The sequence below is a fragment of the Erythrolamprus reginae genome, chromosome 9 (assembly GCF_031021105.1).
Source record: "Erythrolamprus reginae isolate rEryReg1 chromosome 9, rEryReg1.hap1, whole genome shotgun sequence".
Taxonomy (NCBI): domain Eukaryota; kingdom Metazoa; phylum Chordata; class Lepidosauria; order Squamata; family Dipsadidae; genus Erythrolamprus; species Erythrolamprus reginae.
The window spans coordinates 27,902,531-27,924,596 of NC_091958.1; the positions used below are offsets into that span (position 1 = coordinate 27,902,531).

A 22,066-nucleotide genomic window follows, 5' to 3' on the forward strand; every position below is an offset into this window, starting at 1 on the left:
TCCCTTCCAACTCTGTGAATCTGTTATGGGACACCCACAACTGGACTTGCCCAGCTCAGGCAAGCTGCAGTCCCAGAGTTTCCCTGCATACTCCATGATGCATTTTACACTTCATAAACTAGATCTTTTTAATTTTTTGTTTATAACTATTCAAACTTTTAAAAAGCTAAAATGAACACAAACTAATGTAAAGAAGAAACTAGAAGCAGTAAGCAAAGTGCACGAAAAGAGGAAAAATGTTCAAGAAAAATGGAAACGCAAGCAAAAAGATATGAAGAAGTGGCTTCCACTATTCTTCACAGCAGTTACAAGTACAAATACATTCCAAGCTTTCTCTCTTACTAAATATCTTTAAACATGGTGCATATGGGATACGCTTTAGAAACAGGCCAAGGGTTGTCTGAGTGGATGTTCATGGTTGCCATCTGGACTCTTCTGACCACATCCCGAAGATACCCAGCATTGTCCCATTCTTATTAAATAGTAGTTCAAAACAAGTCCAGTTGAAACTGTCTGGAATGCTTTCACTGTCATGCTGACATTCAACTATCATCCAAGAATTGCTGCTGACATCCAAAGTGACTTTTCAAGCTTTGCATTTAAAGGTGCCCCAAAGACGTCAAGGCGCTTGTTTAGCCCTGCAGATCCTTTGGCAAACGATCCTTGTAAGAGATACTTGTATGTTGGCCTTGCTGGGTGTCTGTTAATAAAGTGCATGCTGAGAAGTAGACAAGCTGGGAACTTTCGCATTTGAACCTATCCAATAGGACATTAATTTAATCACTTCCTATTCTAAAGCTCTCCTCAGATGAGTCGCTGTGCTTTTCTTCTTCTGCTTGGGCCTATTTAAATTATCCTCGTATCTAAAACACATTTGCTGATGTTCTAGTCTCTCTCATAAAATAGTATGCTAGGCTACTTTTACATTTGCACTGCACCATAACATGCATTTGTTTGTTTATCCAAAAATGCTGTCAACTAGTAAAGTTTTTGACTACCAAACCTCTGAGCTTCCAAAAACCTCATAGATGGGTGGAAATAGAAATTGTCACTTCTTCATTGCTTCTTTCCCTCTCTTAAGATTAGTTAAATTAGAAGGACATATTAACTATACAAAAATATTAGAAACCCAATTTTTATTAGAAACCCCAAATATTAGAAACCCAACCCAAGTTTCTAATTTTTTAAATGAGTCATTTACTGTTCCCACTTGTCACAGAAACCTGGAATTGGCCATACTTCTTGTCCACATAACTTATTGGGAATGAATGGTGTTGGGTTTTGGACTTTCTTCTTAGGATTTTACAAAGTGAAAAGTAGCTTTTCCAGCCCAACTCTTCAAATCACTTCTATTCAAGGCAAGAGTTGCCACAGGCTTAGCTGGTCAAGATCTGTTCCTCCCACAGATCCACCTGAGGAAAATCTGCCATACTTCATGGAGGAACAGGAAGACAATGAGGTCATCCCCATGCCAAAATTGTTCAAAGATGCTCTGCTCAAGCAGTGGGACCACCTGGCTTTCGGCTTCAATCTCACAACTAAGGACAAGAAGTTATATAAGCTTTCTCCATCTTATGAAGACCTTCTTGTCTGTCCCAAACCTGATGAACCGGTAAAAACTCTACACTCTGTGGCTGCTGTGCCTGGTGAAGCAGAGGAGGTGTTAAAACCTGAAGACAAGCACCTAGAGCAAATGCTCAAAAGGTGTTGCTTTGTGGATACCTGTGCTATCAAGAGTGCAGCAGCAGCATCTTTCTTCTCTAGAGCTATTCTCTTATGGCTTCAACAGCTCCAGCAGCATATTCCCCCTGATGATCTACGGGGCCAACAGGATTTCAATAAGGTTTTTGCAGTGGCCTAATATGTAGCGGATGCTACCTTGCAATCATCAAGATTTGCAGCAAGGTCAGTAGCAGCCTCAACGACAGCCAGAAGACTTCTATGGCCTCGCCCTTGGCAGGCGGGAGTGAGGCAAAAATGGCAGCTAGCCATGGGTCCTTTGAAGCGCGACCTTCTATTTGGCGACCTCTTGGACCCCCTTCTCACTGAAACCGCTGACAAAAAGAAAGTTTTGGGGCCCACCAACAAGAAGACCATCAAAACGCAACCTTTTCAATGTCCCAGTCGTCAACAAGATCAAAGATTCGCTTTGCAGAGAAACTCTGGTCAGTATTCCCCTCGTTTTCGCTCCCAAGCTAGCAGAAACACCAGGGGTAGAGGATCCCGTTTTCAAAGAGGTTCCTCCTCGACCAGAGCTTCCAGAAAGCCCAGATGGTGATCTCCATTCTACTCCCATTGGGGGGGCCTGGCTTGGTTCTCCTCCAGCTGGCGCCATTCCTGTAAGGACCCCTGGGTTATTTCCACTGTGGAACAGGGGCTCCAGTTGGAGTTTATTTCCATACCTCCTAAACCTTTCATTTCATGCCCATTCCCCAGATCTTCTCCATCTCGTCTCCGAATGGAGGAAGCTATTCAACATCTGTTGGCTATCAGAGCTATCGAACCAGTTCCCTCTTCCCAAAGAGGTCTTGGCTCCTACTCCATCCTCTTCATGGTCCCTAAGACATCTGGAGGATGGAGGGCAATCTTAGACCTCAAAAGTTTAAACCAGTTCATTAAATATAGGAAATTTAAGATGCATTCCTTGTCATCCATCCTAGCCTCTATCCATCCTGGAGACTTTATGGTCTCCTTGGATCTGACAGAAGCCTACCTCCACATCCCTATTGCTAAGGGCCACAGGCAATTCCTACGTTTCACCTTCCAGGGCAAACATTATCAGTATAGGGCCATGCCCTGTGGGCTGTCCTCAGCTCCTCGAGTCTTTACCAAGCTCCTAGGCACCCTGGCGGCTCATATCCGAGCCACGCCCATTCATATTTTATGCTATTTGGATGACATATTAATTCACGGCTCCTCTAAAGAAGGCACCTGTTCAGACCTCAATATTGCCATGTCTATCCTACAGGATCATGGTTTTTCCATTAATTTCAAAAAAAGTCAGCTCCTTCCGTCTACTTCTATTCAACACCTGGGAGCTATTATTAATTCAGATCTCTCTCAGGTCTTTCTCTCTACTGAGAGAAAGATCAGTATCAAGGAGCTTATCTCCCAGATAAGGTCTCAGAAAAGGACTACCATCGTTACCCTGTCTTCCCTATTGGGAAAGATGGTGTCCTGCATTGGTATTATCCCATGGGCTCGTCTTCACGCCAGGGATTTCCACTGGCTTCTGTTACAGTTTCAGAGATCGGGGAACAGCAACTCGGCACGCCTCATCACCATTCCGACCACAGTCCTAAGATCCCTTACATGATGGACCTCCCCCGCTCTGGACAAGGGTGTCCAGATCAATTTATCATCACCACAGATGCCAGCTTAACGGGCTGGGAAGCCCATGCTCAGGGCTTGATAGCCCAGGGCACGTGGTCAGCGGAGGAGGCTTCCAGACCTATCAAGTGGCTGGAATTGAGAGCAGTGTCATTAGCCCTCAAACAATTCAAACCTCACATCTTCAATCAACATGTACTCATTCTCACGGACAATATTTGCAGATAAAGAGCCATATTTGCAGATAAGGGGGTACCAGGTCCAAGGCCCTGATGAGGGAAGCCCTGAAACTGGGTCTCTGGGCAGAGAGACATCTACAGTCCCTATGGGCCGATCACATATCAGGAGTTCTCAATGTGCAGGCAGATTGGCTCGGCTCTGGATCCAGGAGAGTGGAGCCTTCATCTGGCTCTGTTCTGGCAAACCTGCCTCAAATTTGGTCACCCATCGCCAGACCTATTTGCGACCGCGACCAACACTCAACTCCCTTGATTCTACTCCAGATTTCCATTCCCGGGAGCGGAGGTGACAAATGCACTCAGAGTCCCCTGGCCTTGAGGGCTGCTTTACGCTTTCCCTCCAATTCCAATTTTCCCAGACGTGATCCACAAGATCATCCTCGAGAAGGCCCAGGTGATACTGATAGCTCCTTACTGGCCACACCAGCCTTGGTTCGCGGACCTACAATGTCTGTCCATCCAGGACCCCTGGTGAATCCCCGTTTTGGAGGATATGTTGCAGCAGGGGGCCTCTCACCATCCAGATCCGGAGCGGTTCCACCTCACCGCTTGGCTATTATCCGGCGTGACCTAGATCTGCGAGGCTACGACCCGGACACTATAGAAATAATTCTGAAAGCCAGGAGAGTCTCCACCAATAGAATTTATGACCACACCTGGTCCAAATTTCACCAATGGTGCTCACAGGAAGACCTATCCCCCCTGTGCATTTCCATTCACAGAATCGTAGCATTCCTCATGAAAGGTTTCCATCAAGGCCTCTCAACTAGCACCATTCGCTGTCATCTAGCCGCTCTATCTTCGGTCCTAGCAGGACCTTGCAGACAACCACTCCGCTCTTTCCCAGAAATTCAAGAATTTTTAAGAGGTATTTCGAACCTCAGGCCTTCCAAGGTTCACAGATATCCGTCCTGGGACTTACCATGGGTTCTCCATTCCCTCACTCAGTCACCATATGAACCCCTAAGCGTCCTTCAGGTATCTATCTACAAGGTAGCATTCCTGGTGGCGATAACATCAGCCCGACGCATCTCAGAATTGGCAGCCCTATCCATTCGGCAGGATCTATGCCAGTTCCATACGGACAAAGTAGTCCTGCTCCTGGACCCCACCTTTCTACCCAAGGTCAGTTCCATGTTCCACAGATCCCAGGACATTGTGTTGCCTTCATTTTGTTTCAATCAGAACCATCAGCTTGTGGTCGGATGGCACACCTTAGATCTCGCCAGAGCACTGAGAATCTATATCCAACGGACGAGACCCATTCGGAGGTCAGAAGCCCTATTCGTGGCCTACCATCCCAGATCCCTGGGATCCAAGGTATCCTCAACTGTAATAGGCCGTTGGATCCGAGGGACTATCTCAAAGGCTTATGAGTCAGTTTCCCTCAGAGGTATCACAGCACACTCCACAAGAAGTGCAGCCGCATCTGCCGCATGGGCAACTCAAGCTCCATTGGAAGAAGTATGCATAGCAGCCACTTGGGCCTGTCCGAACTCTTTCATAAGGCATTATAAAATTGACTCTTATGCTTCAGCGGATGCTGCCTTCGACAGAAGAGTCCTCCAATCCGTTATCTCTCACGATAGCGAACTAATCCCTCCCTAGGGACTCATCTATTGGGTATGTTCCACGTGACTGCTGGACCCGCTCCTTCAGTACGGAAAATAGGCGTTGATTGCTTACCTGAATGCCTCTTCTCGTACGCTGAGCGGGTACAGCAGTCACTTCACTCCCTTTTCTTCTATTCTAACTGTGGTTATATCTTAACCTGTATTTTTCCTATCATGAGAGTTGAACACTATTTGAGCCACCACACTTGAGCCTAAGTCTACGGATTCGCGAATTCTGGGGAAGGGGCTGATCCAGCAGGCTTTTTAAAGACTAGGCTCGGTCCTCTGTGGATTGGACAGCGAGCAATCCACGTGACTGCTGTACCCACTCAGCGTACGAGAAGAGGCGTTCAGGTAAGCAATCAACGCCTATTCTGGTGCCTTGGAACATATTTTTACAATCCAACCAGTCAGACATTTACAGTTTACAGTTTAATGTTTCCAAATATAAAATAATACACTTGGGGAAAAGGAATCCTCAATCTGGGTATTGTATTGGCAGTTCTGTATTAGCAAAAACTTCAGAAGAGAAGGATTTAGGGTTCATGATTTCCAACAGTCTCAAAATGGATGAACAGTGCGGTCAGGCGGTAGGGAAAGCAAGTAGAATGCTTGGCTGCATAGCTAGAGGTATAACAAACAGGAAGAGGGAGATTGTGATCCTGCTGTGTAGAGCGCTGGTGAGACCCCATTTGGAATACTGTGTTCAGTTCTGGAGACCTCACCTACAAAAAGATATTGATAAAATTGAACAGGTCCAAAGACGGGCTACAAAAATGGTGGAAGGTCTTAAGCATCAAACTTATCTGGAAAGACAATGAACTCAATCTGTATAGTCTGGAGGACAGAAGGGAAAGGGGGGACATGATCAAAACATTTAAATATGTCAGAGGGTTAAATAAGGTTCAGGAGGGAAATGTTTTTAATAGGAAAGTGAACACAAGAACAAGGGGCACAATCTGAGGTTAGTTGGGGGAAAGATCAGAAGCAACATGAGAAAGTATTATTTTACTGAAAGAGGAGTAGATGCAGGAGACGTGGTTGGTAAATCCACAGTAACAGAATGTAAACATGCCTGGGATAAACATAGATCCATCCTAAATTAAAATACAGGAAATAGTATAAGAGCAGACTAGATGGACCAGGAGGTCTTTTTCTGCCGTCAATCTTCTATGTTTCTACAATGTGGGTTTCCCTCTGACCTTCCTGCCAATCAGCTTAAAGCTCTGTTGGGAGAATTGGTGCTAGGCATATGGTTGCGGAGTAACCACAACATGAGGAACTGTATTAAAGGGTCGCGGTATTAGAAAGGTTGAGAACCACTTCTCCAAAGAAAGAATGTCAAGACCTAGAGGCTGGTTCTGGCCTGCAGGGTGCTTAGATCTGGCCTGCGGGGCTACTGCGGAAACAGCGAAAGGCCAGCAGGCGGTGCCTCTGCCAATGAAAATGGAGCTTAGCGGGGCCCTCCTGAGCTCCGTTTTCACTGTCAGAGGGTTGTTGGAGGCCGTTGCAGCTGAAAACGGAGATCGAGAGCCCATATTTGCTGGCAGAGGGTTGCCGGAGGCAGTTGCATCTTCCCAAGTTCCGTTTTCACTGGCAGAGCACTCAGCCCATCACAGGTGCCCCCGACACGAGTGACATCGAGCTGGCCACACCCACCATGGCCATGCCCCTCCCCCCGAGATCAAACACATTCCTGATGCGGTCTCCCATGAAATCGATTTTGACACCCCTGTTCTAGAGGTAGTGGGCTGCGATTCCTGTCACCCCCAGCAAGCATGGCTGAGCACCAGGTTAAGATTATATTTTATTTATTCATGCATTTGTTTGTTTGTTTGTTTTGTCATACAACTATAGTATTGTAGTATTTTTAACATAATTTAAGTATAAAGTAGAGATAGAAAAGACAAAAAGACATTAGGACAGGGACGGTAGGCACGAAGGTGCACTTATGCACACCCTTTACAGACCTCTTAGAAAAGGGGAGAGGTCTACTGTAGATAATGGAAGGTTGAAGATTTTGGGATTGGGGGAGGAAACAACAGAGTCCGGTAGTGAATTCCAGGCGTTGACCACTCTACTGCTGAAATCGTATTTTCTGCAGTCTAGTTTGGAGCGATTTACATTTAGTTTGTATCTATTGCGTGCTCTTGTGTTGTTGTTGTTAAAGGAGTACATTGTGATGCATTATTTTATGAACAACAGTTAAATCAGTTCAGAGGCGGTGTAGCTGTAAATTTTCTAAACGTAGTAATTGAAGTCTGGAAGAGTAAGGTAATTTGTTGCGTGAGGAGGAGTGGAGGACTCTTCTTGTGAAGGCGGTCTCTATCTCTCAGCTCCAGTGTGGCAACACGGAAGCTTCCAAATGGTTTCGGTCGGTCCAGCTCCATTAATCAGAGGCTGCTCATTTTTGTCAATGGAGATTAGGTACAATTCAGAATACTGGTAGCGGAACAAAACAAGAAAGGCTAATCATTTGTTTTAGGTTTTCTTTCATTTCAACATTTCTCCAGTTGTGAATGTATTGTATTGCTTCCATTTTGATAGAACGCACCCGTCTCTTCTTTGGCTGATGAGGTGACATTTAAATGCCATTTTTACAATTAGCACTTAGAAGAAACTTTATTATGCTCGATCTTTTTCTTTAATCCTTGCTCATAAATGTCATAAAATGAAATTTTAGAATTTTATTAAAATTACATTCTATGCTTAGAATGAGGATACATGAAGAAGTTTCTTTCACATTAAATAATTCTTTTAAGTTTGTAGTTATGGCCTTTCAGGGGGTTTGTTTGGTTCTTTTTTGATTTCCTCCTCCATACAATGTGAAATTAGTTGCTGTGGGGTTTGGAAAAGGAGATTTTAAAAATGATTTCCTTGCCAATTTGTGCAGCCCTCCGAGCTCTGTTTTTGCTGGCAGAGGGTTACAGTAGGCTGTTGTAGCCGAAAACGAACCTCAGGAGCCCATATTCACTGGCAGAGTGCTCAGGCCTCCACAGTCTCGGGCATGCATGATAGTGTGCACCCACAGTCTTTCGGCACCCAAGGGAAAAAAGGTTTGCCATCACTGAAGTAGGGTATGACACCATTGTTCTAGCACAGTGATGCTGACCCTATGGCCTAGGTGGCACACGGAGCCATATTTGCTGGCATGTGAGCCATTGCCCTAGCTCAGCTCCAACATGCATGTGTGTGCTAGCCAGCTGATTTTTGCCTCATACAGAGGCTCTGGGAGGGCGTTTTGGCTTCCAAAGAGCTTCTGTTAGGATGGGGAAGGGCATTTTTACCCTCTCCTGGCTCCAGGGAAGCCTTTGGAGCCTGGGAAGGGAGAAATATGAGCCTACTAGGCCCATCAGAAGTTGGGAAAGAGGACGTTTGCAGCATCCAGAGGCATAGTTCCCTCTAAGCTGAGCAGTGAGCAATCGCTCACTTAAAAATCATCATCAACTCAGAGTTTTCCAAACCTGCCCAGAAGCCGAGAGGGAAAGAGTGAGAGGGAAGGAGAGAGAGAGGAAGAGAGGAAGAGAGAGAAAAAGATAGAAAAAATAGAGGAAGAAAAAGAAAAAGAAAAAGAATGGGAGTAAGGAAGAGAGAAAGAAAATCAAAATCTAGTTTGAAACTAGCTCAACTATTTAAGTGGCATTTTGATATTGATAGAGTTGCCCTATTATGAGCTCACTGTTATAGACACACAGTATTTTATTTTGAAATTCTCTGAGGCAAAACAGGGGGGGGGGTTATTTGTTTGTTTGTTTGTTTGTTTATTTATTTATTATTTCTGTGCCGCCCAGTCCCAAAGGGACTGCCGCTCAGACACTATACTTTTCCGCCCCCCCCCAAAAAAAAATTAGAGGGAACACTGTCCAGAGGGCCTCCGGGGGGGCAGGGGAAGCTGTTTTCGCCCTCTCCAGGCATTGAATTATGGGTATGGGCACTCACGCGTGTGCAATAGCATGCACACACACTATTTTGGTACACGAGGAAAAAAAGGTTTGCCATCACTGCTCTAGCACATAATTCTGGTCCTTACCTTGCCTGGAGTTGGCATGTTGGGGTAATTGAGTCATTGAAATACTCCCAAGGGACACATTTCAGTGGAGGTTCTCAAGAGAAGTTGCTGCCCAGACTTTGCCATCATCTATCCAGAGACAATCCAATCTCCAGCAGAAGGGCAAGACAGAGGCCAAGCAAAGTCAAGGAGGGCTCACACTGTCAGGTGTGCCATTGTAAATACTCCAGCCTGCTTTGCTTCACCGGCTACCTGTCATAAAACATGGGGAGTGGGGAGAATGGGGATGTAGGGAGGAGTGATGACAGGGTGACAGGAACCAGAGGTGCCAGTCCAAAACCGACCGGTACATCCAAGGACAACGAGTGTGAGAACGGAATGCGAAACTCCACCAAAGAGACCTTAAGGCTGTCACCAAAACACCAGTTATGAATACTAATGGGCTGCCAGGGCGAAGCCATCACACACTGTGGACGTAGAACATATTCTTAATGTGTGAATTTGAGAGGGGCTGTTGCATGAGAGAAGTAGAGATGTAGGCATAACAAATTCCTTTTAGATTCAGGGTCATCCTTTGTCCAGCACCTGCCTGGAAGTTGTTGAGGAGGAATGGACATGTTGGCAGAAGGAGACTGGTCAATGTGGTGGAGTTGTGGGTGTGTGGACAAGGGAATGAATTTTAAACTGGTTGGAGAAACCCACGGGACTTCAGGTTCGGGTTTCTCACAAACGTGCCAACATGGCTCTCTTAATAAATTGGAACTTTTTTGCCTTGGACTCTGATTTAATTTTGGATGCTATTTGGAACGCTGATATGGGCACTTCTGGACTGGTCAAGTGGGGAGAGCCTGGGAGAAGGGGAAAAGGCAAGCTTTGTGCAGGAATATTCAGATCCATCTTTGCTTATGCAAATACTTTAGTAAAAGTATATCTACCACTTGACTTTAGTAAAATTATATCTTAAACAAATGGAATTGAGGGACTTTCTTTCTTTCCAAACTGGGGCAAGTCTGACCCACACACACTGCCTATGCTAAAGAGAAAAATATTCAGCTATATGCGCACAGGGCAATAAGGATGAATTCAGACTCTGAGATAAATTTACCTGAACTATCAGAAATAGGGGCAGGGGAGGCAGGTTTGGAATGAAATAGTGGACAATTCCTTCATGCTGAGTTTGGAACCTCTGCAGCAATGTGTAAGCAGTGATTTGAAATGGATGATTTGTGGGGCTTCGGAGGGCCTGCCAGCAGTAGCGCCGACTTGACTTTTATGGCTTTGCTGTTCTTTACAATTTGTACACCATGCTTCTTTCTTTATATTTAAGGGGCTATAAGTTGAAATTTAAAAGGTTGTGTGTGGAATTGGGGTAGGGAGATGTGGAGAGACCTTCTGAAAGAGTGGGCCAAGTCAGAGCCCACCTGCATAAAATGGGAATACAAAAAGGAGAGAGAGCAGGGCATAAAAGTGCTCTTAATTGCAAAATAACCAATGCCCATATGCTTACTTTTTTTTAAAGGATCCAACCTCCTGAGTACTACAAGAAGAAATATGGCATGAACGAAGTACACTATACAGATGAGGTGAGTTTCCCACATTTTGCTAAGTTAAAACAATAATTGGAGATGGGCGGGAGCATAGGTGGGCTGCTTAGGTGGAATGGTGATGTGTGCTCGCCCCCGTGGCTCTGAGTGCTAGCGGAGTCCAGTGCACCCGTGGCTCTGAGTGCTAGCGGAGTGGCTCTGAGTGCTAGCGGAGTCCAGTGCACCTGGGCAGGTAGCAAAATCGCACGTGGACACACAGGTGCACGGACACGCAGGTGCCATGGGCATTCCTGTGTGTCCGCATGTGATTTTGCTACCTGGGTGGGAGGTAAGTAATTTTCAGGTTGCTAACTGCAGGTTAAAGAGAATGAAAACAGTGGTCCATGAATGACATACCTTGCAATGACATGACACAGAAGGCCACACGATGAGAAGGAGCGAAGAGAGGAATAGGTCAACTCAGGCCAGTTCTTCAAGGGTTTGGATCCACGGGCTCTGGCTGCCCTCTGACAGTCTCCTCCTCTCCATGTGCACAATGGGGTTGCAAGGCCATCAGGAGAGTCATTCAAATTGGTGCTGATTCCATCAACTCCCTTTGCAGGAAGGTTAGATCAGCCGATACCTCATTGTCTAAGACAATTCAGCCAAGGTCTGAGAGGCTTTAGCCCCAAGTGTTTATGTGTTTGACCTCCCCTTTCCTCCCACATCACAAGCCGGTATACTTTTAAAAGCCAAAATGAAATGGCATCAGTGGGATTTGCTTGTTAATTCTTTTTTATATTTTATAGTATCTCTCCACTGGCAATATTGTTTTTTCTATGTTGCTTGAACTGAATGGCCAAATAAAGACGGGTCTAATTTTGAGGGGATAAGTTTCCTCCCTCCCAGAAAAGGACCCTGATGAGATTTTGCTGGGCTGTTAATAGTTAATCAATCTTTCTTTCTTTCTTTCTTTCTTTCTTTCTTCTTCCTTCCTTTCTTCCTTCCTTCGTTCTTCAAATAAAGAAGCCTTTGTTTTTCCCATCTCTATCCCATTTTATAGCATATAGTTTTTCCTTAACAAGTCAAAGTTTCCCATGTTTGGCAACTGGGCAGAGAGACCGTTTATAAATAGAAATATTTCTAAAACAATTATCTTTAATTGGCTATCTGTCTGAAAAATTCCACTTTCCAGCTGACATCCCAAATGCAGTTTGATCCTTCAAACGAATAGGCTTGTGAAATACTCTCTTTCTAATCTGATCATCTCCTGTGCTGTCTGCGGAAGCAGCTGGCAGCCTATCTGGATTGGAATCGAGAGTAGTTCTCCTTATCTGACTTCAGGTGTCAGACACCAAAGTGCTAGTTAAGGATTGCTTTATCTGCAAGAGGGGATGACAACCAGGAATTTGTGCTTCGTATCACAACTCTTGGCAAATTGTCAGAAGTGCTGTCCACAAGCATGGTGCTTCCTTTTTAGAAAATGTAAGGCAGGTAATTTTCCTCCAACATGTGGAAATAAGGAAACCACTTTTCTTTCCCAATCTGCTGCCTTTTTAGAGGAGTGGGACCTTGTGGCTCTATCCTGCCACCAGATTTTGTGGGCAGAAGTAATTCATAAGAGAGACGTTGTCCATTTCATCACTTCTTCCATTGCTTTTCCCATCCCTTGGAATCCCTAATGCAAGGGTCTCCAATTCCCAGGCCGTAGCCCACCTTTATGGGCTATTCAGAGCTGGACTGCACGGGCACTGGGCAAGCTCTCATTCATGGGTCCGTAGCTCGATGTGCGAGTGGTGGAGCACGCATGCACACAACTCAACTTGCATAAATGGAGCTCTTTGGGCATGCATGTTTGTGCCAGCCCACCACTTGCACAGTCCAGTTCTCCCCCTCCAAGTCCCAAATGTTGGGGGCCGCTGCCCTAGTGGACAAATCCATGTGCATGTCCTGAGTTCAAATATTGTTAAATCGAAACATCATTTAATTCCTTGGAAACAGGAGAGATTTCCAGATGCTTTTCTCTTGGGATCCTCTGTGTTTCACCTCTTCTTAAAAGCAGCTCTTCTTAAATAGACAGAGGCCTTTGCATTTAATGCACCTAATAGATTTCTTCTTGTTGAATAGGAGACTATTTGTTTTTCTGCTTACTATTCCTTTTGCAGAATTGACTGCTATATTAAATTGCCTTTTCCGCCCCTCTCCCCTCCCCACCCAGCTTGGAAATTTTTACATTGATGGACAAGTTATAAATAGAATTGCACTCAGATTAGCAAAATTTTAGTCAATACTTTGTCTGAGTTTCCACTGATTGATTTTCTTTAACCTTGCAGTTGTATATAAATGGTGGTGAATCAATAGATACTTTTCAGATTTCTGTAGCTCCTTTTGGAAGCCCCTGCAATAGGGAAGTCCATTTATGGCACCAAATAGTTTTATTAATAAGACTTGGTTAAGTCAAATAGGCAGTAGTATTTTTTTAATCGGGCCACCTTTTTTTTTTCAACCCAAAACTTTATTGTGATTTGAGACAAATTAGAGCAGTGTTTCTCAACCTTGGCCGCTGGAAGATGTGTGGACTTCAACTCCTGGGAGTTGAAGTCCACACATCTTCCAGCGGCCAAGGTTGAGAAACACTGAATTAGAGTATAGTATAAACTTTTAATGCAATATTTTAATGTCTTCCTGTGTGTAGAAATCTTCACAATTTCCATCTCACTCATAGTGAATTCATTAGGAATAACAGATATTTACATGCAAGAATGAAGGCTTGATAAATTAGAGGAATTTCTTAGAATTATGAAGTATACATGGATGGGATTCCTGCAATTCAAGAAGCCAACTTCCCCAATGTGGGTATAGTACTTCTCTAAGTACTATAATTACTTTTTGTGGGCCAAAGATGTGTTCAATCCAGTTGTGGGTTGTAACCCTAACACCAGAGGTCTTCAAACTTGGCAATTTTAAGACTTGTGGACTTCAACTCTCAGAATTCTCCATCCAGCATAGCTGACTGGGGAATTCTAGGAGTTGAAGTCTACAAGTCTTAAAGTTGCCAAGTTTGAAGATCTCTGCCCTAACACATCTAAATCATAATGAGGTTTGATTTTGATAAGGTTTGATTTTGAGATTTGATTTTCACAATAATGAGGTTTGTTTTTGACAAGAGGTTTGATTTTGACAACTTTCCCTGTAATTTGTAATTGTATTTGATGATTTGATTAGATATGAACTGATGCCACTGGCAGGTATTTAACAAGCCTTCATGCAAGTAAAACCTGAATGGATATTACGAACTAGTCATAATTTTTGGTGGGTGGCGGGAGACACAAGCAGAAGAGAAAATTACAAATTGTAGCCCAATATGATGCTTTATTATGACATGCTCATATGATAAAATAATTCTAAACCCCCTAGAGCAGAGGTCCCCAACCTTTTTTGCACCAGGGACCGGCTTTAAGCTAGACCAGTTTTCCATGGTCCGGTGGGGGGGGGGGAGCTAGCTGTCAGCGGCGCCGTAAAAGGGGCGATCAAGAGAGGAATGGGTGAATGAATGGACGGAGGGTGGGAAGGAAGGAAGGAAAGAGGGAAGGGACAGGAACAAAAGAAGGGTGCAAAGGAAGCAAGGAAAGGTGTGAAAGGGGAGAGTAAGAGAGGAAGGAGTGAAAGAAGGGAATGAGGGAGGAAGGAAGGGAGGAAGGAAAAGGAAAGCAAGAAATGGAGGGAGGAAAGGAAGGAAAGAAAGAAAGAAAGAAAGAAAGAAAGAAAGGGGGAAGGGACAGGAACAGAGGAAGGAAGCAAGGAAACTTATGAAAGGGGAGAGTAAGGGAAGAAGGTAGGAAGGAGAAAGAAAAGAAGAAATAGAGGAAGGGAAGGTAAAAGAGAGAAAGAAAAAGAGCAAGAAAGAAAGCAAGAAAGAGAAAGAAAGAAAGGCAACTTCAAAGAAAGGCTCACTGAGCATCTCTCACTCTCTCTCTCTTTCTATCCCTCTTTCTTTCTTTCTCTTCCTTTCTCTCTCTCCTCTTCCTTTATCTCCTCTCTCTCTCCCTCTCTCTTTCTCTCCCCCTCTCTCCACCTTTCCCTCTCTCCCTCTCTTGCTATCTCTCCCCCCTCTCCCTCTCTCTTTCTCCCTCTCCCTCTCTTTCTCTCTCTCCCCCCTCTCTCTTTCTCTCTCTCTCCCCCTCTTTCTCTCTCTTCTTCTCACTTTCTCTCTCTTGTTTTCTTTCTGTCTCTTTTGCTTTCTCACTCTCTCACTCTTTCTTGTTTTCTTTCTCACGCTCTTTCTCTCTCTTGTTCTCTCTCTTGCTATCTCTTTCTCTCCCCCCCCTTTCTCACTCTCTCTTTCTCACTTTCTCTCTATCTTGCTGTCTGTTGCTCTCACTCACTCTCGTTCTCTCTCCGTTCTTCTCAGCGATGACGCGCGCACGCCCTGCCCGCCTCACCTTTGCGAGAGCACTTTCGCCCCGGGCTCTCAGCAAGGGGGTTTGCAGGAGAGGCGGGGCCGGCGAAGGTGATATTGAATGTCGGGGGAGAACGGGTGGTTGCGCGCGCGCTCCCTATCCCCCTGCTAGCCCACTCGGAATATTCAAAATAAGAAAAGCCTTCGCCGGCAAAGGTTTTTCTTATTTTGAATATTCCGAGTGGGCTAGCAGGAAGATAGGAAGCGCGTGCAACCACCCGTTCTCCCCCGACATTCAATATCACCTTCGCCGGCCTCCGCTGAGGAAAGCCTTTGCCGGCATTTCCTCTCGTTGTCAAGGAGGCGCAGCGGCGGGCGGAGAGAGGGAAGGAGGGGGGGGGCAGCGGCGTCCCTCCTGGCCTTGGCGGGCCGCCCAACCCTCCCCACCTCCTGCAAACGCGGCGGGCGGCGGGGGGAGAGCGAGGAGCCGGTTCCGGCGGGCGCGGGGCTTGGCTGGCTGGCGGGGGGAGCGCCACTGGTGATGCGGAAAGGCCGAGGGGGCCCTGGCGCCGCGGACCGGCTGAAAAGCTCCAACGGCCCGGTCCCGGTCCGCGGACCGGCGGTTGGGGACCTCTGCCCTAGAGAAAAGGCAGAATGCAGACCGGGCCCAAAGAGTTGGCATCTTTGGGAAAAGGAAATGGAAACAGGGTTGTCCTTATTAATGTCAAAGGGAGTATTTAAATGGAGAGTGTGGGTGAGTGTGTGAGTGGGGAAACAGTTCAGAATAGCAGAGCCTGGATCCCAGGGCTATTTGCAAGTTGATGGAACAGAGCGAAGATGATTTTCTTTTCATTTATTTTGTCAGATTGCCAGTGTTTTGGCTTTGAAAAACCCTCCCGTCCTTCTGACTCTGGTAAGTGCTAGGATGCATTTCCCTGGTGCCGAGATACGGCTTAGAGGGATGCTTCTCCAGTGCAATTTTACTAAATGCTGTAGTCCCTTCTTTTTATTTTACTTTTGCAATAAATTAGCCATACCCAGTGTGCTCCCCTGGCCTCCACTGAAGCCTTCCATCCAGTTTCCTTTGCAAATAATCTGAAAAAAAGCCACCTGCTCCTTCCCTGGCGATTTGATGTGGGAAGAGGAAAAAGAGGTGGCTGTCTGAATGCAGGTGGATTGCACAGGGTTACTGCTGGCACTGGTCCCACCCAGCCCTAACCTCACCTCACTCCACTCCAGCCCTGTTGTGTAGACCTTGTCAGGAAAAAAAAGCCTGGCTAAGCTTTGCAATAAAAACGGTGTCCCAAAGTTATTTTTTCAAGAGGCAACCGAGCTTTCTGGTTTTTCTTTGAAGATGTTTCGCTTCTCATCCAAGTAGCTTCTTCTGCTCTTCCCCACCATCCAGTCAGAGCTGAAGATGCTTCTTGGAGGGAAAGTGAAACGTCTTCAAAGAAAAACCAGAAAGTCTTGGAAAAAAAGCACCTTTGGGAGAACCATAACCTGGAAGACTGAGAACCACCAGAGACAATAAAAATGGTCACTTTTTTTCCTAGCTGAACCAATACCTCTTTATTGTTTGTTGCTATGATTTAAAACATTGTTTGCAAAGCAGATAAAATGGATTCCTTTGCATATGTAGGTCAGTGTTTCTCAATTATTTTCTGTTGTGTCTTCCCCCCCCCCATGAAGAAGTAAACATTTCGCACACGCACACACACCAACTCTTTGCCGGGATGATTATTTGCAATATTCAGCACGTTTTCACTGAAAAAGCTCAAGCAGTTTATCAGCATGATTGGGGTGTAATGTGTTTAAATGACGCCTTAATTTATTTGGCTTCATGCTGTCCACTGCCAACAATTTTAGACACAGTAAACATACCGGTCTTTCCTCCCACCATAGTCACAGTGAAGCCAAGTGCTACATTCGCTCCGTCCTATTTCCTCATGTTATCTTTTGGGAGACATATGTTTGTCACATTATCTCTGACTCTCTCCTCCTTTCTTTTCATCCCTGTTAAATATATTGCTCAAAAATAAATAAATAAATAAATAAATAAATAAATAAAGGGAACACTCAAATAACACATCCTAGATCTGAATGAATGAAATATTCTCATTGAATACTTTGTTCTGTACAAAGTTGAATGTGCACAACAGCAGGTGAAATTGATTGTCAATCAGTGTTGCTTCCTAAGTGGACAGTTTGATTTCACAGAAGTTGGATATTTACTTGGAGTTATTGTGTTGTTTAAGTGTTCCCTTTATTTTTTTGAGCAGTGTATTTTTCCACATTGTCTCTTAAGGGTTTGTTATATACTAGTGATGGTGAACCTTTTTTTCCTCGGGTGCCAAAAGAGTGTGCATGCACACTGTCACACATGTGTGAGTGCCCACACCCACAATTCAATGCCTAGGGAGGATGAAAACAGCTTCCCCCCCCCCCCCCCCCCCCGGAGATCCTCTGGAGGCCTGAAATGGCCTGTTTCCCAACTTCTGGTGGGCCCAGTAGGCTTGTGTTTCACGCTCTCCCAGAGCCTCTGTCTGAGCCAAAAATCAGCTGGTCAGCACACACATGCAGGTTGGAGCTGAGCTAAGGCAACGGCTCACGTGCCAGCAGATATTGCTCCGTGTGTCACCTGTGGCATCTGTGCCATAAGTTCGCCATCACTCTTATATACACTTCATATCTCTTATTCTGTGCTGTGTGCTATTGTTTAGTGAACCCCCCCCTACTCCCTATAACAAAAAAAGAATGTTCCCCAGGGTCACACGCCCCCCCCGGCATCGCTCCGTGCCCCTCCAGGGGGGCCTGCCCCACTATTTGAGAAACACTGATAGGTACAGGTAGTCCTTGATTTACAACAGTTTGTTTAGGGATGGTTCGAAGTCACAACAGCTCTGAAAAAAGTGACATATGAGCGTTTTTCACACTTATGACCCTTGCAACACACCCCCATGGTCGCATGATTTACATTTGGATGCTTGACAACTGACTCACTTTTATGACCGTTACAGTGTCCTGTTGTCATGGGATCCCACCCCTTTTGCGACCTTTTGACAAGTAAAGTCAGTGGGGAAGCCACATTCACTTAATAACGGCTAACAGCTGCAGTGATTCACTTACAACTGTAGCAAGAAAAGTCATAAAATGGGGCAAAACTCACCTGGCAAATTTTTCCCTTAGCAACATAGGTTTTGGGCTCATTTGTAAGTCAAGGACTACCCGTATTCTACCAGGAGATAGAAGATTGATTTGAAAAATGACATCCCTTCCCACAAAGGGTGTTTTGAATGTGGGCTGACCTGCCTTGTTAATCCGATGCCAAGAGATTAACAAGAGTCTGCTTCTTAGGAAGAACTCCTATAGCGCTGAAGGCAGTGGGTGTAACAGGATGTCCTTCTCACACTGTGTCTAAATTGTGAAAAAGCAAGTGCAATTCTACCTCTAGTTTATCCTGGAAACACAATAGTTTCTGAATGCTTGTAGATTTCTGGCCCTTTGCAAAATTGCTTGGGGGCAAATTCAAGGCCCTAGTCAAGTTGTCTTAGGATCTTCATATTGTAGCCTTTGAGGATACAGTGACTAGTATTGGCAAACTGCATAAATATCACTGTTCATAGACATATTATTAATAATAATAGTGGCAAAGAATGGCTGCAATCCCTGGATTTGCTCCTTAATAGTTACTGAATATCAGAGATGGAAAGGGACCTTGGAAGTCTTCTAGTCCAGCCTCCTTCTCGAGCAGAAGACCCTGTACCATTCTGGACAGATAGCCCTCTGGTCTCTCATTGAAAGCCTCTGGGGATGGAGCACCCACCACTTCCAGAGGCAAGCCATCTTCATGGATGTGGGCTGCAAAGCAGAAGAGATATTTCCTTGCTCCTTTGTTTAGGGTGAAAGAGTTCTGCCTGCTTAAGCCCTCCTCATCCATTGTGCCAGAGAACCAGCTGTGAAGAGAAAAAACCCATTTCCTTTCTTCTTTCCTTGGCTTTATCAGTTGCCTTGCAAAGCAAGATTGAATCAAAACAGCCTGATTAATGTATTTGAACTGCAGAAGACAGAAGACTTAACATCTGTGCACTTTGCATTTTGTATAGAAGTCTCTTAGGTTCTTTCCATCTAGATCATGGATCCCCAAACTATGCTGGCTGCAGAATTCTGGGAGTTGAAGTCCACAAGTCTTAAAGTTGCCAAGTTTGAGGACCCTTGATTTAGATCAGTGCTTCTCAAATAGTGGGGCAGGCCCCCCTAGGGGAGCACGGAGCAGTGCTGGAGGGAGGGTCGTGACCCTGGGGAATGTGCTCCCCCCCCCCCCCGCAGGGAATAGGATTTTTTTTTTTGCACCAAACAATAGCATACAGCAGAGAGCAGGAGATATGAATAAAGTTTTGGAGTAGCTAGCCCACCCAGATAGCCAAATCAGCTAAACAGCCTGCCTCAGACCAGGATATCGGGAACCTTTGTCTTGAAGATAATTGAAGACTTACTGCAGAGTTTCTTAGGAAAATATTTATAGAAAACCTACACTAATTATTTACATTGTAGCTATCTGTCTAGCAGTTACCATACAAAGCACTCACAATTCTCTATGTTACAATATTCTCAGTTACAGTCTATTCTCAGTTACAATATTCAGCTACAAGTCTTCAGCCATCACAAGCCACACTAATTCATAAGCCACTATAAACCATACTAAGCCACAATACCTTCAAGCCAAGCCACAAGCCACACCTATGCAAAGGTGCATTATGTATACATACTTTTGTCAGCCAATCAGATTACATTACAAACTGCATATTCACCGTGAATAAGTGGTTTTAACATTGTTGAAGTCATTACAATTCTTCTCTCTGCAATTTGGAATATTGCATCAGGTAGGCCCTGATCCTGACACAGATAACAAGCCCTTAAGAGACACCATGGAAAAATATTTAACAGGGATGAAAAGAAAGGAGACAGATGGAAATCATGAGGCAAACGGAAGTCTCCCAAAAGCTAAGACAAGGAAATACGATGAAGCGTATGTAGCTCTTGGCTTCACTGTGACTACGGTGGGAGACAAGGAAAGACCGGTATGTTTACTGTGTCTAAAAATGTTGGCAGTGGACAGCATGAAGCCAAATAAATTAAGGCGTTCCTTAAACACATTACACCCCAATCACGCTGATAAGCCACGTGCTGAATATTGCAAATAATCGTCCTGGTGCAGAATTGGGGTGGGTGGGTGAAATATTTATTTCTTCCTGGCGGGGTGGGGGCAATAACAGAAAATAATTGAGAAGCACCGATCTGGATGAAGGTGACACACCTGGGACTCCTTGGTCCTATTATTAGCCCTTGGAGTGGGGAGGTGTTTGTGCCATCTGGAGCCTGCAGAGAAAGCCACGGGAGAGGTCTTTGTTTGAAAAAGGAGAGTAGCTTTTCCTCCCATATGATTCACTTTAAAAACTGCAGAGTCATGATAGGTTCATTAAAAATATGATAAAACAAAGGATGCTCTAATTAGACATGTTTGTGTTTTAAGTTTAACAGAGAGGCGGCAGGTTGTCTAACATACATGGCTGTCTTCCTTTTAGGTCAGTAGGAATTATACAGCATGTAAGAGAAGTGAGTACACCCCCCCCCCCCACCTGTCACATTTTGTAAATATTTAAATATATCTTTTCATGTGGCAACACTGACAAAAACAATACGTAGCTGCAATGTAACGTAATGGGGCATTATCACTTAGGGGTGTGTACTGACTTTTGTTGCCAGAGGTTTAGACATTGATGGCTGTGTGTTGCATTATTTTGACGGGACAGCACATTTACACTGTTGTAGCGAAGTGTTATTCGTTGTCAAATGAAAAGATATACTTAAATATTTACAAAATGTGAGGGGTTGCACTCACTTCTGTGACATGCTGTATCTATTCGTCTATCCCAGCCTGGCACCAAGAAGAAGCATATGGGGGGAAATGACCAGAGTGGAAGTTCAGCTCCTGGGAAGGGAGAAAAGTGCTTGGGTGAACGTCTTGTCTTGGATGCTTTTAGAGCCTAGAACTTGTATTTTGCTCTATTTTTTCCAGCGAGGAATTAACACCGACAGTGGAAGCGTGACCAGGGAAGCCTCTTTTGACAAAATCAGCCAGTAAGTTACCTTCTGGGTTTGCAATGTTCAGATGCATTCCCCCAGTTGACTAATTATTTGAAATATCTAATAAACAAAAATAGAAGCCCACCGTTCCAGTTCAGAAGATGTCACTTTGATTGTATTTCTTTTCCATGGTAGCAGAAAACGGAAGGAAAAAGAAGCCCAGTTCTGTGTATAAAACCATAACAAAAATTGTTGAATCAAATCACTTTATTCCAAAAGAGCATTTAATGTTATGTGATGGATTGCAGTCTATTTGAAGCACATTGAAGCATTCCAGAGGAGAATCCTTTGTAAGATAAATGAGTTACATTGCAGTGCAAAGAACAACATGCCGGTGGAAAACTTATTAATTAGCCCTGAGTCCAGGGTGAAGCTGCTCCCTGGCTTCTCTATTTCTCTATATTGTGCTGCTGTAGCCATGAGTGTATGTGTGTGTGTGTGTCTGTCTGCTTTGTTGCCTCCATTTTTGTGTGCCAACTGCTTTCCTCCCTTGCACTGCCCAACTTGCTTTGAATGCCATGGCTTTATTTATTAATTTATCAATCACATTTATGTGCCACCCATCTCATAAACAGTGATTCTGGGCACTGTGCAACAATAAATAAAACAACATATATACTGTACATAAACAATCATTATAAAAATAGGAAAAGTCATATTAAAATAAAAAAACACTGCAAAAATTAAAATATATAAATCATATGAAGAGAGCTGGACTTGGCTAGTCTAGTGAAGAGAAGGACCAGGGGAGACATGATAGCAGTCTTCAAATATTTTAGGGGCTGTCACAAGAGAAGGAATGGGGTCAA

At 44.6% G+C, this 22,066-nt stretch overlaps 1 protein-coding gene across 1 annotated transcript in view; it reads left to right on the plus strand.

The window, feature by feature from the left end:
- Nucleotides 1-22,066, plus strand: part of PEPD (peptidase D) — a 217,938-nt gene that overhangs the window by 40,260 nt on the left and 155,612 nt on the right. The window contains exons 4-6 of the mRNA XM_070760680.1: nt 10,711-10,774; nt 15,979-16,026; nt 21,190-21,251. Of these exons, the coding sequence (XP_070616781.1) occupies nt 10,711-10,774; nt 15,979-16,026; nt 21,190-21,251 (174 nt within the window). The remainder of the gene's footprint in view (nt 1-10,710; nt 10,775-15,978; nt 16,027-21,189; nt 21,252-22,066) is intronic.